The sequence below is a fragment of the Neolamprologus brichardi genome, chromosome 15, assembly GCF_056152115.1.
Source record: "Neolamprologus brichardi isolate AB-2024 chromosome 15, ASM5615211v1, whole genome shotgun sequence".
Lineage (NCBI taxonomy): Eukaryota > Metazoa > Chordata > Actinopteri > Cichliformes > Cichlidae > Neolamprologus > Neolamprologus brichardi.
Genome location: NC_142118.1, coordinates 25,518,355 through 25,535,766, shown reverse-complemented (window position 1 = coordinate 25,535,766; position 17,412 = coordinate 25,518,355). Strand labels below are relative to the sequence as shown.

Genomic DNA, 17,412 nt, shown 5'->3' with positions numbered 1-17,412 from the left:
CAGACACACTTGCACATACCTGACATTCTCAAAGTAGGAATAAGAACAAAGAAACCAATTTTCAAAGGAAGATGCATACAGATGAAATTATCATTAGTTTCTTTGAAGGATTAGTAATTTCTATACTACGTGGAAGATCTAGGACTTAGAGTGAAAAAATGGAAGAATTATTGATTTGGTTTCTAAAATTTGAAGCTGTATCGATTAGGATTTTTTTTAAAAGCCAGGAGAATTAGTCATTTGGATAGAAAGAATGGCCATTATACTAATCAGTTACCTAGTCACACTTCTATGTCCTCTGCTGACATCACCCTCTAACACCATTGTCTATTAGCAAATCAGACAATCCATATTGGAGGCATCAGTGATTTAGAATGTATAATTGGAATGTCTAGGGACTGGAATAAAAATGATAAAAGGATTATCTGTTTGTGTTCTATAATTGGAAGGACGAGGGATTTTGATGCAATCGAACCTCAAGAGTTGGTAGTTTGTCTTGTAATTGGAAGGTTGCCGATTCGAGCCCCGGCTCGGACAGTCTTGGTCATTGTGTCCTTGGGCAAGACACTTCACCTACCGCCTACTGGTGTTGGCCAGAAGGGCCGATGGCGCGATATTGGCAGCCTCGCTTCTGTCAGTCTGCCCCAGGGCAGCTGTGGCTACAACTGTAGCTGCCTCCACCAGTGTGTGAATGTGAGAGTGAATGAATAGTGGAATTGTAAAGCGCTTTCAGGTTCCTGAAAAGCGCTGTATAAATGCAATCCATTATTATTATTATTATTATTATTATTATTATCATAAAAAAATGAAAGCATTAGTGATTTTGATTGGACTTACCTTGAAACAAATCTTTTCCAGTCTGCTGTATTCTTACCACACTCTGACATCACTGACCTCCCCCCCAAACTCATGACTACACAGACCTTACGCCAATCACATGATTAATTTTGCCTATATTACAAGGAACTAGTACTTGGAATTGAAGATGATTCACTTGGAGTCTTTTCTGTAATTATGATTAATAACATTCAATTAATCTGTTTTGTGAATCTTACTAGTTTAGTATAATTTTAATTCGAAATTACACCTTGTCAAAGAAATTAATAAACTTGTTTTAAATAAGGATTTTAATTTACAGTTAAAATGGGATTTTTAATTTCTTAGACTTAGAGAGTGTTTATGGTCATTGTGCCGTTACTTTCACAGCAAAATTGGGTACCTGGACCACAAGGTACAAAATGAAAGAAGGGAAAACAATATACAATGAGGGGAAAAAATTAATAAAAATAAATATATATGTATACATATATGTGTGAGTGAACTATATACATGGGATATGCGTAATATACATGGTGCATGCGTAGGAGACATTGAAACAGAAACATGGGGCTGTATACAAGGGCAAAATCTAATAAATAAAATAAGGGAGGAGGGGCTATGGTCATTTGAGGTGGGGATGGTGATCCCAATAAGACCAAAATATTGCATATGAGCCAAAAATATTGTACGGAACATGGAAAGACTGAGATATTGCACATAGGTGATCAATAGCAGCATCAGAGTGGGTGTGTTGGAGGAGTCTGTTCACACTCTTAGTTTGCATTTGAAGTCCTTCGAGTAGTCAGTAGGTCTAAAATAATATTATATAAGAAGGAGTACATTACAATGCTGCTCCTTACGTTATGATTCAGCTGCAAATCTTTGCATTATATTCTTTCTAAATACCATGAGTGTTGACTTTTCCCATCCTCCATCAGTGTGAGAAAGAAAACACAGGATTTTGCCATTGAACAACAAGAACTTTATTGAACTTTATCTGAACATTGTTGTATATGAACATATGTGTGCAGGTGCATGCATGCTTGTGTGTGTGTAGCTATGTTTGTGTGTCTTTATTGGCAGTCATTTTCCTTTCCCATCAGCAACACCATCTGCCTGCAAAGATAAATGAAGAGAGGAGATTCTTAGTATTTGTTGCAGTAACTTTCATTTGATATTTCATTTCTTTATAGCCGTGTTTCTGTATAACTTACATTGGTGGGCACATCATAATTGCTGGACTGAGGCTCTTTATCAGCTGCATCAATCTTAACCTCCTAGGTTCTGGCGTCCAAATATGTGGACATCACAGTTTGGGTTATTTAGACCAAAATACTAAATTTTGCTCTACAAGGAGCCCACTTGATATCCACTTACGAGGACATTATACTGCCACTGTTCTATCAAAATTTTAAATGAATATCCTCATATGTGGCTCTCATTTTTCTTAGAAACAAAAATCTGGTAATTTTTTGTTTTTACATTCATGAGGTCCCAATCAGCCCAAATATCAAAGAGAAATTAAAAATGCATGCCATGGAAGAGTTCGGGTCATAGGAGGTTAAGAAAGAAACAATTGCAGGAACATAGCATAGTTTTTTATAATTTATAATTTATACTTATACTTAGAGTGTGGCTAATTTCCTATCTGGCTATTGAACATCTAAAGGTATGTAGCAATTTAATAAAAAAAATCTGATGGTACTGATGTCAGTGAAAGACCAAGGGGATAGGCATCTCCATCTGATCAATGCGATGTGGAGATAAGGTAGGTGATTAACACTAACAGTTAAAGAAAAGACTTTTCAACTGTTAATGACTTTTTGTGTTACTACAGGAACTTACAGTGGCTGGCACATCATTGCTCTGAGACTGAGACCCCTGAAGAACTGCAACAACCTCACTAATTCCATTTTGTTCCAGTAACTCCAGTGCATTGTTTACTGCATCCAATATTTCAAAACGCCATCTTCCTCTCACATGCAAGGCATACACTCGGACCCTGGGATCCGAAGTATTCTCCTCTTTTTCCATTGTCTTGTTCTTGTGAAGAAGCCACCTGGTTTAGGGGATGTGGTGCTATGTTGTAAAGCAATACATGCAAAAATTAACAGTCAGATTAAATGTGGTTCATGTAATGTAGTTCTGTATCGAAAGATCAAGGGAACAAAATTAAAAAGTTATTCATTTGGATTGATGGAATTCTGATTGAACCAGCATTCAAATAAACCCCTCTTCTCCATCTTCTGCTAAAAGGTAACAACATGGACTCTTAATTCAAGCCTGTTTCCACCGCCACTCCTCCAAAGTTGGCTGTTGTGCTCACAATGATTGTTCAGGCATTTAGACAAATGAATTCTGCTGTCTTTTATAGGATACTGGATCTTGGAAAATAGGAATAGCCATTAGAAATTTTATGTGTAACTAATACAATAAGATTTGCACAGCTACCATTAGGAATCTTTTAATTTGAAATTATACCTTGTAAATGAAATCAATAAACTTTGATTCTGTGCTATTAAATAAAGTGCTGTACAAATGTCCACATAAACAAAGGTGTTATCTATGTTACTATTATTATTATTATTATTATTATTATTATTAGCGGTAATAATAAAATATATTATTAATCAGGATCAGAGAATTTTACTACTTACTGAACCACCTATAAAAATGAATCCAATTGACCCCCGTGTTGAAATTATTTTTAAAAACACATAAAATATAATCAAATACATAAAATATAAACAAATACATTAAATTAAGTTCAGATGTTTGGTGCACATAGAGTGGCATGTTTCTCAGTCATACAGGGGACATCAGCACAATGTTCAAAGCATTAGTCATTTATATTATAATTCTGGAGTGTCTAGTGACAAGGATGAAATTTATGGAAGTTTAGCTATTTTTATTACATAATTGGGAGGACGAGGGATTGGGGTAATAAAAAATGAAAAAATAGGGATTTGTATTGACTTACCATAAAATAAATCGTTGCCAGTTTGCTGTACTCTCATCACACTCTGACATCATTGCTCCTCCCACCCTAGTTAATGACGAAACAGGTTTTTCAGCCAATCAGACGATCTAGTTTGCAATCATTGTTTAGGGTAACAGTTCTTGGAATGTATTATTAAATTAAATAATTACAACAGAATCCAGTCTTTAAGGCTGGACCCAAACTATGCTGCAGGTCCCAAAGTCAAACGATTACTGTGGAATCACAAAAATTGTCTAAATTCTTTAATCTTTAATAAAATGATCAGCGTTGCTGCTCTACCAGGTGTAATAATTAAGTTTAACATCCAGGCATCCATCTTTTTTTCCACTCGATAAAAGTTAACATGACGGTTCCCGATGGTAAGGAACAAATGCAATCGCATGGCAGGATGCTGTAAATGGACCAAACTTCAGTCAGGAGAACAACTGAGAAAATCCATCCACAATACGAGGTTAGTCATTAATTAAGAACTTAATTTATCTCAAGGAAAATTCTTTTGTCATACACATGCTCAATCATCAACCACTTAGATGTCTTTTTCTGTGTTTAATGATTGCTGTTAGGGGAGGATTTTGATTATCGATTTATCGATTAAAATAGATTCTAGCTTAGATAATGTTGTATCGATTTATTAAAATCTTGAATCAATTTTTAAATATAATCTAAGGTTAAACCTCTCAAAATTTCAACAACCACCAAACAGCTAAAACAGTGAATTAGAGCAGGTACACGGATTCTGCACACATGCCCCCGACGGATCAGAATCAGTGAGATGTCTCCTTTCTCACCCGACGACACGGAAGCACTCGGAGCTGAAAGCCGACAGTTCACTGATTCTGATGTTTCAGTGGGTCAGCGCTTTGTGTTTACGCCCTTTTTGTGATAGATTCTGAAGCTGCAGGTTGTATCTCTCCAAACAATATTGACTGAACCAGCAGCAAAAGAAGATCCAAACTAAGCTTCAAATTTTACTTCACATAAACATCATCATAAATTTCATCTTATTTTTGCTGCTTTGCTTTCACCACAATAAAAATCACACTTCATGCAGAGCTATCTATCTCTCTCTCTCTCTCTCTGTGTGTACTTCAAAAACAGTTTCCCGTCGAAAAATCTCAGTTTTCTGCATTATTAACTTGCTTGCCATTGTTTACAACGCTGTCAGAAGCTGTTTTTCTTTCCCTTTTACTTACTTCCGAAAAGAGAGCCTAATTTCTGCTGTTCAATCAGCTACTGAACAAATTTAAACTTTTTAAAATTGTGCAAAATTGCAAAATGCTTGGTTTTGTCTCTAATAACACCTCTGTAACTTTGCTCTATTTCACTTCAGCAGCATCATGTTTATATGTTGATTAATTGTTTTCTTTCATTTGTGATCTACTGCAGAATATTTTAAGGTCATCTGCTATAAAATCCCAGGCCAGGAAAATCGCCTTCATGTTTTTCTATGTTTTATTCTCAGTGACTTTAACACAAAGGCATCTGCTGTGATGCTTACACCTTTGATAAAGTCTTGCAAGTGTCAGCTTTCTTTTATAGATATAAAAATATGGAAATGTACTGATACGTGATCAGAATTTTAATATTTCTGACTGTCTGAGGCAAAAATTTAAATCGAATCGATCGATTTGGACATTGTGAATCAGAATCAAATAGATGATACCCAGCCCTAGTTTTTGTCCCACTTGTCAGCTTTATCCCCTAGTCAAGTCCATGTCTGTTATGTTTCCTTTTTTACTTTGAAAGTCTGTGTCCTATGTCAAATTTTTGAGTTTTGCTTCCCCGTTTATTAGGATCAGCTATGCCTCCCTCCCGTTTGCCATCCCTCGGACTGGACATCCTCCACAACATTCGCCTTCACCCCGTTCACCGCTCACCTGGTCAGCTTGGTGGAGGATGTGCAGCCTGGCCCGGCCTGAAGCTCTGTTAGCTGCCCGGCCAGCAGTTTGGTCATCAACTCTACCACCAGCTCCATTTTCACCTCAACAATTACTTCAGTCATTAGCTCAGTCTCCTGTTTAGTCACCCTCAGTTCAGTCACGCTCAGCTCAGTTGCCCTTAGTTCAGTCTCCTGTGTTGCTGCTAGCCAAGTTTCCTGTATTGCCGCTAGCTCAGCCATTAGCAGGGCCTGCACCTCAGCCATGTCTTTTGTCATCAGTCCAGTCTGCAGCTAAGCCTTTAGTTCAACTTCCTGTTCAGTCCATCACTCAGTCGCCCCTAGCTCAGTTACGTGCTCAGTCGCCTTTAGCTCAGCCACTCATTGGTTCAGCCGTCATCTTCAACTACTCATCTTAAGCAGGGAAAACACTTCATAAAAACATTTAATGGTTCTCCAAAGCTGGCCATGTTAGAGACAGTAACTCCCTCCAGGGCCTCCCCAGAGGCTGAGTGCCAACCACCAGCCGACTCTGGACCCCTGGAGGTTAAGACACCAGCGCCAACTACTTCACCTTCCACCTCCGTCCTCTGCTGGGTTTGTTGGTGAACACTTTCAGCTCCCTGAGGACTCCATCCCGCTGTTGCTACCTGAGCCAAACCAATTTGCTGCTCAGCTCCAGCCAGCGTAAGCAATACCAGAGGCTACCGGTTCTGTTCTGTGCTTGCCAGAGGTCCCTGCACCAGCTGGTTCTGCTCTGTATCTGCCAGAGGTCCCTGCAACTGCTGGTTCCTCTCTTTGTCTGCCTTAGGTCCCTGTACTTACTGGGTCTGCGTCTGTCTCCGCTGGAGGGTCGGAGGGTCCCATCCAGTCATCTGCCTCCGCTGGAGAGTCCGAGGGATAACCTCAGCTGTCTTCTGCATCCGCTGGAAGGTCTCAGGAACCACTCCAGCCATCGCCCTCGCCTGCTACGCCACCTCGTCTGGTCCAGCCTTGTCTGGTCCAGTGGTTGCGACACTGTCTTCCAATCCAGCCTCTTCTGGTCCTGTGGTTGCTACACTGCTGTTTGATCCATGTCAAGCACCTCAACATGGCCTCTGGCTGGATTTCATTGCTGTTGAGGGCAACTCCTGAAACGAGGTCATTACTGCCATTGCCTTCTGCACGGCCGGCCTCCGGACCAGCTTTTCACACAGTGGGCATCCTGAGCTGAACCTTTTTGGACTATTGTGCTCATGGCCTACGGGTCAACCCTTGAACCATCAGTGAACTGTTCCCTGAGCTCCTGCGTTTCTCATGGACTTTCTGTTTTCGCCTTTTGGGTCCTCAGTTATTCCTCTACACAGCTCACTCCGCTAGCCGTGAGAAGTTGTTGAAATACAGCAGGAGCAAAATAATCACGTAGAGTGCAATGATCGCAAAAACAGCAATGAGGATTATCTATATGAACAATTTGTCCAAACATCCACGTCTGCACCTGAAAGTTATCCATTTCTACGAATAAAATGTAAACATGATTGGATTTATTATAATGTGTAAAGTATCAGTGTATTAAGAAGAGAAACTGCTCTTACCTACAATGTTCTTCTACAGGATGTTCAGCTTGTTGGCTCTGGAGTTGACCAAAGGGTGCTTCATTGTGAGCTTTCTAAGGAGCTTGGAAGGAAAAGCGCCTGGATTTCATTAAGTTGCTTGCTGATGTTTCACCTCTCTACCAAGAAGCTTCTTCAGTTCTAAGGTCAAACTTATTGCTTATTGCACTGTAGAGGCTGGTGAGAAACAGTATTTCGTTTCAGGCTGGGTAACACCATACGAAATGACAATAAACTTCTTGAGTCTTGAAATGGTGGAGAATCCCAGATTTAAGTCCTAAAGGAGTGACCCCCAGGGGGTCTACGATGACCTAAACTAGGATGACCTGAATTACTGAGAACCTTCACAGATTTATTGTGAACAACACTTCACATTTGCATTTCCACTAATTGGAGCACAAATAATTTTTAATATCTACAGCATCAGTTAAAACCAATAAATCTGAGAAGTCAAACGCATAAAGAATAAACAATAAAACACACCTGCTATGGTCGATGTTCTTTTTCTGTTGTTTTTGTTTTGTTTTGTTTTGTTTTTTGTTTTTTGTTTTTTGGTTTTTTTTTGGGGGGGGGGATCAATTTCTAAAAACACACTGCATACAGAAAAAAGTAAAAAAAAATTACCTTAATATCTTTCAATAATTGATTAAGATTTCTTTTCTATGGGTTGATTTAGGAAATGGGATGGGGGAAAAAAATGAAAATATTAGACATTCCATTGCCAAAACTGGATTGAAAAAAACTGAATAATTAGTTATTTAGATAGAAGAAACTGTAATTGGGCTTACCATTGAACACATCACAATGTTGTTAATTGTAATCAGGTATAATTTGTGAGGACTTTTATTTGTGTTAATTCAGCTAATGTTATTAATGACATCTGCATATCATGCCTATATAAAATGTGAGTTATTTGGAATTACAGCTTGGAAATGAAATCCATGACTAATGATTGTAGAACAAAGACACATCATTTTCAAATTGAACAGAAAAATCTTTATTGATTTTATTTTTCTCCATTTGGCATTTGTTATAAACAACGTATGTATGTCAATATTTGTCTTTTTTTAAACAACTATTATTTTAGAGGTAAAAAAATAAAAACAATACTTAAACTTAACAAAAAAACTTGCATGATCAAAGTGAGTAAAATGTAAGAACAAAAACAAAAAAAAACAGAGCGACTGTGTAAAATCAGTAACAAAACAACTCACATGATCACAAAGGTCTTGAAAATTTAGTATAATTCAAAAATTGAAACCAAAGAACTCTGAGATCAACAGGATCTAACATTCACATTCTCACTCTGGACATGACCTCCTTGTGTTGTCATTGTGTTCTCATTCCTTCCTCTGTTGTATCTCCTGATCTCAAATCGTTTTTTTCTTTAACCGTGGTCTCCATCTGTGGTCCCTGTTCCTTTATGTCTGTGTCCTCTGTGCTGAGTGCTTTGTCTTTATCTGTAGTCGTTGTATGTTGCCCATTTTCATCTTCAGCTATGTCAATTGTGCTCAATCCTTTGTTCTTTTCCTTATTTTTTCTTGTAACTTCCCTGAGTCTTTGTATGACTTTTTGTCTTTTGTGTGTATCTTTAGGTGCCTCTTTAGTCTTGTGACTTCTGAGCATCTTTGGACTTAACAACTGTCTTGCAGTCAGGCTCTTTGGTCTTTTTCTTTCTTGCTTGTTGCCCTTTTGCTTTGTTTCTTTTCTTTCATCACACTTCGCCAAAGAGCTTTTCTTCATTAGAGACCTTTTCCTCTTTTTTGGGTGTGCCACTGGAGACTCATAGCTAGTCCCAGGGCCATCTTCTTTTACTCTAACTGTGTCTTTGTTTTCAGTTGTTCCTTCTGCTCTCAAATCATTTTTTTCTTTACCCATGGTCTCCATCTGTGGTCCCTGTTCCTTTATGTCTTTGTCCTCTGTTCTCAGTGCTTTGTCTTTGTCTGTAGTTTCTATCTCTGTTCTCATTCCTTCCTCTGTTGTTCCTTCTGATCTCAAATCATTTTTTTCTTTACCCATGGTCTCCATCTGTGGTCCCTGTTCCTTTATGTCTTTGTCCTCTGTTCTCAGTGCTTTGTCTTTGTCTGTAGTTTCTATCTCTGTTCTCATTCCTTCCTCTGTTGTTCCTTCTGCTCTCAAATCATTTTTTTCTTTACCCATGGTCTCCATCTGTGGTCCCTGTTCCTTTATGTCTTTGTCCTCTGTTCTCAGTGCTTTGTCTTTGTCTGTAGTTTCTATCTCTGTTCTCATTCCTTCCTCTGTTGTTCCTTCTGCTCTCAAATCATTTTTTTCTTTACCCATGGTCTCCATCTGTGGTCCCTGTTCCTTTATGTCTTTGTCCTCTGTTCTCAGTGCTTTGTCTTTGTCTGTAGTTTCTATCTCTGTTCTCATTCCTTCCTCTGTTGTTCCTTCTGATCTCAAATCATTTTTTTCTTTACCCATGGTCTCCATCTGTGGTCCCTGTTCCTTTATGTCTTTGTCCTCTGTTCTCAGTGCTTTGTCTTTGTCTGTAGTTTCTATCTCTGTTCTCATTCCTTCCTCTGTTGTTCCTTCTGCTCTCAAATCATTTTTTTCTTTAACCGTGGTCTCCATCTGTGGTCCCTGTTCCTTTATGTCTGTGTCCTCTGTGCTGAGTGCTTTGTCTTTATCTGTAGTCGCTGTATGTTGCCCATTTTCATCTTCAGCTATGTCAATTGTGCTCAATCCTTTGTTCTTTTTCTTATTTTTTCTTGTAACTTCTCTGAGTCTTTGTATGACTTTTTGTCTTTTGTTGGTATCTTTAGGTGCCTCTTTAGTCTTGTGACTTCTGAGCATCTTTGGACTTAACAACTGTCTTGCAGTCAGGCTCTTTGGTCTTTTTCTTTCTTGCTTGTTGCCCTTTTGCTTTGTTTCTTTGCTTTCATCACACTTCGCCAAAGAGCTTTTCTTCATTAGAGACCTTTTCCTCTTTTTTGGGTGTGCCACTGGAGACTCATAGCTAGTCCCAGGGCCATCTTCTTTTACTCTAACTGTGTCTTTGTTTTCAGTTGTTCCTTCTGCTCTCAAATCATTTTTTTCTTTACCCATGGTCTCCATCTGTGGTCCCTGTTCCTTTATGTCTGTGTCCTCTGTTCTCAGTGCTTTGTCTTTATCTGTAGTCACTGTGTGTTGCCCATTTTCATCTTCAGCTATGTCATTTGTGCTCAATCCTTTCTGTTTTTCTGTAGTCTCTGTCTGTGTTGTCATTCCTTCCTCTGTTGTAACTCCTGCTCTCAAATCGTTTTTTTCTTTACCCATGGTCTCCATCTGTGGTCCCTGTTCCTTTATGTCTTTGTCCTCTGTTCTCAGTGCTTTGTCTTTATCTGTAGTCTCTGTCTGTGTTGTCATTCCTTCCTCTGTTGTTCCTTCTGATCTCAAATTGCATTTTCCCTCGGTTGTTGTCTTTGTCTGTGGTCCATGTTTATCTCTGCCTATGTCCTCTGTGCTCATTCCTTTTATTTTTTTTGTAGTTTTTCTCACTAGTCCACTGGAAACTTCTTGGTCTATGTCAGTTGTGTTCAACAAGGGACCATTTTCATCTTCAGCTTTGTCTTCTTCATTATCTGTAGTTACTGTTTGCATACTGCTTTCATTTTCACTCAAACTTTCTGGCCTCAAGGCTTCATTGTCTTCATCTATTGTCTCTGTCTGTGTTTGGTTCACACCCTCAGTTGCTTCCTTTGGTCTAACAACTTTTTGTATTTGTGTTTGGATTGCAATTCTTTCTGACATAATTTTAGGAGATTCCCAACATTTATTCTTGTTTTTAAGAAATTGAGTACGACTATAGAAATGTCCTGTGTCCTTTGTGGCTTTTCCTTTTCCTTTAGCATTATCTTTACCTTTGGTGGTTCCCAATGTACCTGCTGCTGTAAGGTCAATGTGTTCACAGTTATCATCATAATCTTCACCTTCACTACTCTCTGTAGTCACCATCTCTGACATATCTTCATCACCTGTTGTGTCTTCTTGTACCCTCACTTTTGCTCTTGCCCTGCCACTCTGTTTATGTGGGTGTTTTCCAGATGTGTTTCCTGCTGCCGGGTCAATGATTTTCCTGACTTCATTGTTACTTTCATCTTTGCTGCTGTCTGTGTCAATGGTGTTTGCGTGCTGTTTGGTCTTCTTTTTCACAATTTCTTCTCTTGTGGCATTTTGACTAGACTTTCTTTTCTTCGGTCCAGCATATTTTCTCTGCAACACATCTTTATTGTCTTCTGAGGTTGTAGATTCCTCAGAGTCTCTGGTTCTATTGTTCACAGCAAGTGCCTTTGCAGCATTGTTGCGGCACTTGAAGGCTTCGTCAAAGTTTAAATCTGCCTCATAAAACCTTGCTGCAGTTGCATCAGAATGGCACATCATCCGGTGGACTTGTACCTTGCTTTGGGTTCCCAAGAATCTCCCACTCTACAAATGTAAACATTAAATAATGTTATTAATTGCACTAACTTTTGACATTTTCAAGATTTGCAGAGCTAAGGACAGAACCACAAAAAGAAGTACAACAGAAGACAATATAAAGAAAAAGAAATGTCCTTCCAACATTAAAACACTGGGAGTAGAACCAGGAAGGGTGACTGTTTTATATCATCCCTCTAAGAGGATAGGAAGGTAAAAACACTGAATCACCATAAAGTGGAAACTACTCACAAAAGTGCTGATGCTGCTCCTAATCATAGAGAAGGTTGGTTTTCCTGGGATACCAAACTTCCTCCATGCATCTTGAAATGATGTCAGCATCTTAGAATAAGGCCCTCCATTGGTGTTGGCAAAAATCAATTGTGATGATACACCAGGGTATCTGTGGCGGTGGTACACAAAGCGGTGAAACCATATGTATTCGTCTTTCGTTAGGGGAACAAGTGCATGGCCAAATGTTTCTTTGGTCTTGTGCTCTTTTACCTGTAAAAGAATCAGCAACTAAATTACATTGCACACAGTCATTGATGTCGCTGGTAAGAAAACATCTTTAATCAGGGAGAGAAATAATTTCTTAATGACTTTACTCTGATTATCCGCCGGCCATCACCATCCGCTTCAGCAGTGCCAACTTCCTCAACTGTCATATTTGATATGACGGCTCTTCTGTGTCCAGTTGTGCAGATGACAAATCCAGCCAGAAGACCATAGAACCAGTCTAGGTTCTCAGTTGTGGGATTTTTCTCAAGCTCGACTATTAAGTAACATAGAGGTTGCACGGTAAGACACAAGGGATAGTTGAGCATATCCCTTATATTGCTATACAGTGGGGCAAAAAAGTATTTAGTCAGCCACCGATTGTGCAAGTTCCCCCACTTAAAATGATGACAGAGGTCAGTAATTTGCACCAGAGGTACACTTCAACTGTGAGAGACAGAATGTGAAAAAAAAATCCATGAATTCACATGGTAGGATTTGTAAAGAATTTATTCGTAAATCAGGGTGGAAAATAAGTATTTGGTCAATAACAAAAATACAACTCAATACTTTGTAACATAACCTTTGTTGGCAATAACAGAGGTCAAACGTTTACTATAGGTCTTTACCAGGTTTGCACACACAGTAGCTGGTATTTTGGCCCATTCCTCCATGCAGATCTTCTCAAGAGCAGTGATGTTTTGGGGCTGTCGCCGAGCAACACGGACTTTCAACTCCCGCCACAGATTTTCTATGGGGTTGAGGTCTGGAGACTGGCTAGGCCACTCCAGGACTTTCAAATGCTTCTTACGGAGCCACTCCTTTGTTGCCCGGGCGGTGTGTTTTGGATCATTGTCATGTTGGAAGACCCAGCCTCGTTTCATCTTCAAAGTTCTCACTGATGGAAGGAGGTTTTGGCTCAAAATCTCACGATACTTGGCCCCATTCATTCTGTCCTTAACACGGATCAGTCGTCCTGTCCCCTTGGCAGAAAAACAGCCCCATAGCATGATGTTTCCACCCCCATGCTTCACAGTAGGTATGGTGTTCTTGGGATGCAACTCAGTATTCTTCTTCCTCCAAACACGACGAGTTGAGTTTATACCAAAAAGTTCTACTTTGGTTTCATCTGACCACATGACATTCTCCCAATCCTCTGCTGTATCATCCATGTGCTCTCTGGCAAACTTCAGACGGGCCTGGACATGCACTGGCTTCAGCAGCGGAACACGTCTGGCACTGCGGGATTTGATTCCCTGCTGTTGTAGTGTGTTACTGATGGTGACCTTTGTTACTTTGGTCCCAGCTCTCTGCAGGTCATTCACCAGGTCCCCCCGTGTGGTTCTGGGATCTTTGCTCACCGTTCTCATGATCATTTTGACCCCACGGGATGAGATCTTGCGTGGAGCCCCAGATCGAGGGAGATTATCAGTGGTCTTGTATGTCTTCCATTTTCTGATGATTGCTCCCACAGTTGATTTTTTCACACCAAGCTGCTTGCCTATTGTAGATTCACTCTTCCCAGTCTGGTGCAGGTCTACAATTCTTTTCCTGGTGTCCTTCGAAAGCTCTTTGGTCTTGGCCATGGCGGAGTTTGGAGTCTGACTGGTTGAGGCTGTGGACAGGTGTCTTTTATACAGATGATGAGGTCAAACAGGTGCCATTCATACAGGTAACGAGTGGGGGACAGAAAAGCTTCTTACAGAAGACGTTACAGGTCTGTGAGAGCCAGGGATTTTCCTTGTTTGAGGTGACCAAATACTTATTTTCCACCCTGATTTACGAATAAATTCTTTAAAAATCCTACCATGTGAATTCATGGATTTTTTTTTCACATTCTGTCTCTCACAGTTGAAGTGTACCTCTGGTGCAAATTACTGACCTCTGTCATCATTTTAAGTGGGGGAACTTGCACAATCGGTGGCTGACTAAATACTTTTTTGCCCCACTGTATACTCCCCCTAATATAATCCTATATAAACATCACAAATGCTACTGTTTGTATATGTATTATATATTTGAACAAAAATCAAAAGTCCAACAACTGATTATAAATGAGCAGTCTGTTATAATTGAAAGCAAAAAGTTCTGTCATATATTTCTGTAAATCTGAGATTCTGAACTATATATACATACAGATTACAGCTGGTAAGTAAATATTATAAAAGAATTCTCATTAACAGAGATATTATTGGGGTTATTAGAGTTGTCCTTATGGAGAAATGAACTAAACACTTACCAAGTGCTTCAGGGATGTGTGTGGTGGCCTTCTTGAGAAAATCAGTGATGTGGACAGGATCTACAAGCATTTCTAAAAGACACAGAATGTTTTTATGTTCCTGTAGCTCCAGTCATGCTCATTCATGCTGCACGCAATGATGTAAATATAAAACAGGTTGTAGTTTAGACCTAATTTTTTTCAAAAAATTATTTTGTAAGAAAGAAGAACTGGCAATCAGTGCTCACAGTATATGAAAATGAATTGGATTGCCATTTTGAACTTAAATCTTACTTTCCAATCCAGAATACTAACCCTTTCAATTTATTTATCCTACTTCCTAAACTTTCCATGTTTACCAAGCTTAGTACTGAATATAACACATTCATGTTAAAAAAGGAAATATCACTATCCTAAATTTTGATAGTCTCATTTCCTTGACCATTTTAGTCTTTGTGTTTTTTGACTGTATAGTTCATTTTATCATTAGGTATCTTTAATTTGATTACTAGTTTGCTTATTGTTTAGATATTTTATGTTTTTTCTTTCTGCATTTGTATGTTTAGTTATGTGTTCCCACTGGTTAGTTGCTGGTCACGTCTCCTGTTTTTGGTGCCAATTTTCTGTTGTTTAGTTGAACTTTTACCCCTCACTTTCAACCTACCACAGATGTAGACAATTTTGTTGTCTACATCTGTGGTAGGTTCCCCCTGCTTTCTTTCCTTCCTCCTGACCTTTGTATACAAATAAGTATCCATGGTGTGCCTCTGTTTCCTTGTGGTGACAGACTGTTTTCCCATGTAGAAAGTAGATAAAAAGGAAAGTAAACAGAAACTAGAAAATGAAGCCTAACAACTCTGCATTTCCTAGTTTCTGTTTACTTTCTATTTTGTACATTGTATACAGTGGTACTTCTGAAATATCATTGTTTGTCCGCTATATGATATGTTGAAGTGAAATTGCTGATCCGAGCAACCAATGATTCATAAAGAAAAACCATGAAAATTATCAGGGCTGCACAAACTTTTGCATGCCACTGTGTATATACAGCAGAGAAAATATATACTTGTATACAATTTATACTTTAGATTATAACATTTTGAGTCCTCCTTCCTCACTAAATCACAGTAATGACATTGTGACATTTATATACAGATGTATTTATTACACATGCTAGGTAACGACAGTGATGAATAAGTAGTAAAGTTGGATCTTACGTGATTTTTTGATCCGGATGTCTTGCCTGTGGGTTTGTAACTCCCTTCTGCTCTTCTTCATCTCCGACTGAAGTGCAAATAAAGTCCCCTTTAAATCCTTACGGGAGGCTCTGACCTCTGGCAGTTGTGCATCAATCAGAAATTTCAAGAACGCCCTCACATTTCCAATCCGAATCCTTTTGGTTGTCACGGCATGTTTATTCAGATAAGTTGTCCATCTAAAAAAGGCACAAACAAACACAAATCAGTAATCACTTTAGTATTATTGAGATTACTGGACTAAAATATCACAGATATTTGTAAAAATGTACTCAGTCAGTCTTTCTCTGTTGTCCATAAATGCAAACGTCATTGCAGGGACTTGATTGTGAGACATGAAATATGCCCAGGCACGGACATGATGGACCCGTTGTTTGGCATTTTCAACGTCCCTTTTACTTGTTCCACAAATGTGCTGAAACCAAGCATTCAGGACTTTCTCTGTTTAAAATAAAGTGTAGTAACAACATAGCAATTAGAAGTGTCATGACAAACTGATGATGTACAGAAAACATTCTTCTAATTGAATTGGTTGACAATGATATTAGCAAGATATTGCTAATTAGCAGGATTTAACTTCCTCGATAGAATTCAATTAAATTCCATTCAAGTCACAACAACATTTGCCTCAAGGCACTTTATACTTTAAGATAGAGCCTACAATAATAAATAGAACAACCAGTTATCCAAATTCACATTACACTACACAACAAAAAACACTTTTGCTAAATAATTCATACCAAATTTAGGAAGCCGGGCTGTTGGGTCAGGTTTATGTCTTTCAAATTTCTGGCGCTTTGGGGGGTTGAGGGGTTTGAGGCCCAGTTTATCCTTAGTGGATTTCAGTCTTTTCAGTTTACTTTTCAGTTGTTGTAGTTTCAAATGCAGTTCTTTGCAGTTTTTGCAAGTCTGATGTTGGACTTGAGCATCATCTGACTGATTGACAGGGGAATGGACTGAGCTTTCTTCTCTAATCTCTGCAGATTCTTCACTGCTATCACTGCTATCACTTCGCTCCTCTTGATCACTGCTTTCAGTCAGCTGCTCTATGTCCAGTGAGGTCACCATTGGAGGCTGTGGATTTGAACGTCTGAGAGCTTTGAGGGCTTTCAGATTAGCCAATCGTTTCGCTGTCCTCATTACTTTCTTCTGATCTGATTTCTGAAAGGGTATAACAATAGAACAGCAATGTTTGAGAAAGTTAGTGAAACATGTCACATAAGAATGCATTCTAATTTAACAATAAAATGTAAGCTATACAAAACACTAACCTCAATCTCACAGTGGACATTTTCCAAGTGCTTGTCCAGTCTTATACGGCTTTTAGCTTTACATACTGGACAGTCCAGCCTGCCCCTGTAACTGCATATCACATCCAGTTTGACAAATGTAACTACAACTACCACTTTAAATTGTTGCATTTTTTTGTCATATACTGTATGACAGTGACTTACACTGTAGAGCAGTAATTTAGCAGTAAATGAAATTCTTCTTTGTTTACAACATGGTGGTATTTTTTTAAATGCTGCCCAACTGCAACATATGGAACAGAGCATATTGGGCATTCTGTCATCTGACGTGGCATTTTTCCTGTAGAGAAGAATACACATCAGAACAGCCTAATTAATTTTTTGCCCACAAGTCTTCAAATTTAGGAGTATACGTCCCAATACTTGAAAAATAAGAAGAGAAATATAAGTAAACCTTGATATATATAAAAAGCCTACCACTTTGAA

The 17,412-nt window shown here is 38.8% G+C and overlaps 1 protein-coding gene and 1 pseudogene across 1 annotated transcript; both read right to left on the bottom strand.

Annotated features, from left to right (window-relative positions):
- The window catches only part of LOC102782143 (NACHT, LRR and PYD domains-containing protein 3-like), a 305,914-nt pseudogene that overhangs the window by 171,233 nt on the left and 117,269 nt on the right, over positions 1–17,412 (bottom strand).
- Positions 7,284–17,276, bottom strand: LOC148098523 (uncharacterized). Its single transcript, XM_087852432.1, has 10 exons — positions 17,131–17,276; positions 16,948–17,038; positions 16,417–16,837; positions 15,949–16,117; positions 15,638–15,855; positions 14,442–14,513; positions 12,313–12,479; positions 11,957–12,208; positions 9,869–11,713; positions 7,284–7,352 (listed from the first exon to the last, which is right to left on the bottom strand). The coding sequence occupies exons 1-10, from the start codon at positions 17,259–17,261 to the stop codon at positions 7,284–7,286; spliced, it is 3,435 nt and encodes a 1,144-aa protein (XP_087708558.1). The 5' UTR covers positions 17,262–17,276.

Bases quoted from the DNA above. Each gene is read 5' to 3' on its own strand.
- LOC148098523 (XM_087852432.1), bottom strand. From the start codon at position 17,261: ATGCCACGTCAGATGACAGAATGCCCAATATGCTCTGTTCCATATGTT. The intron at 14,514-15,637 runs GTAAGATCCAAC...TGTGTCTTTTAG, and splicing joins CATCCGGATCAAAAAATCAC to AAATGCTTGTAGATCCTGTC. The intron at 12,209-12,312 runs GTAAAGTCATTA...ATTCTTTTACAG, and splicing joins ATGGCCGGCGGATAATCAGA to GTAAAAGAGCACAAGACCAA.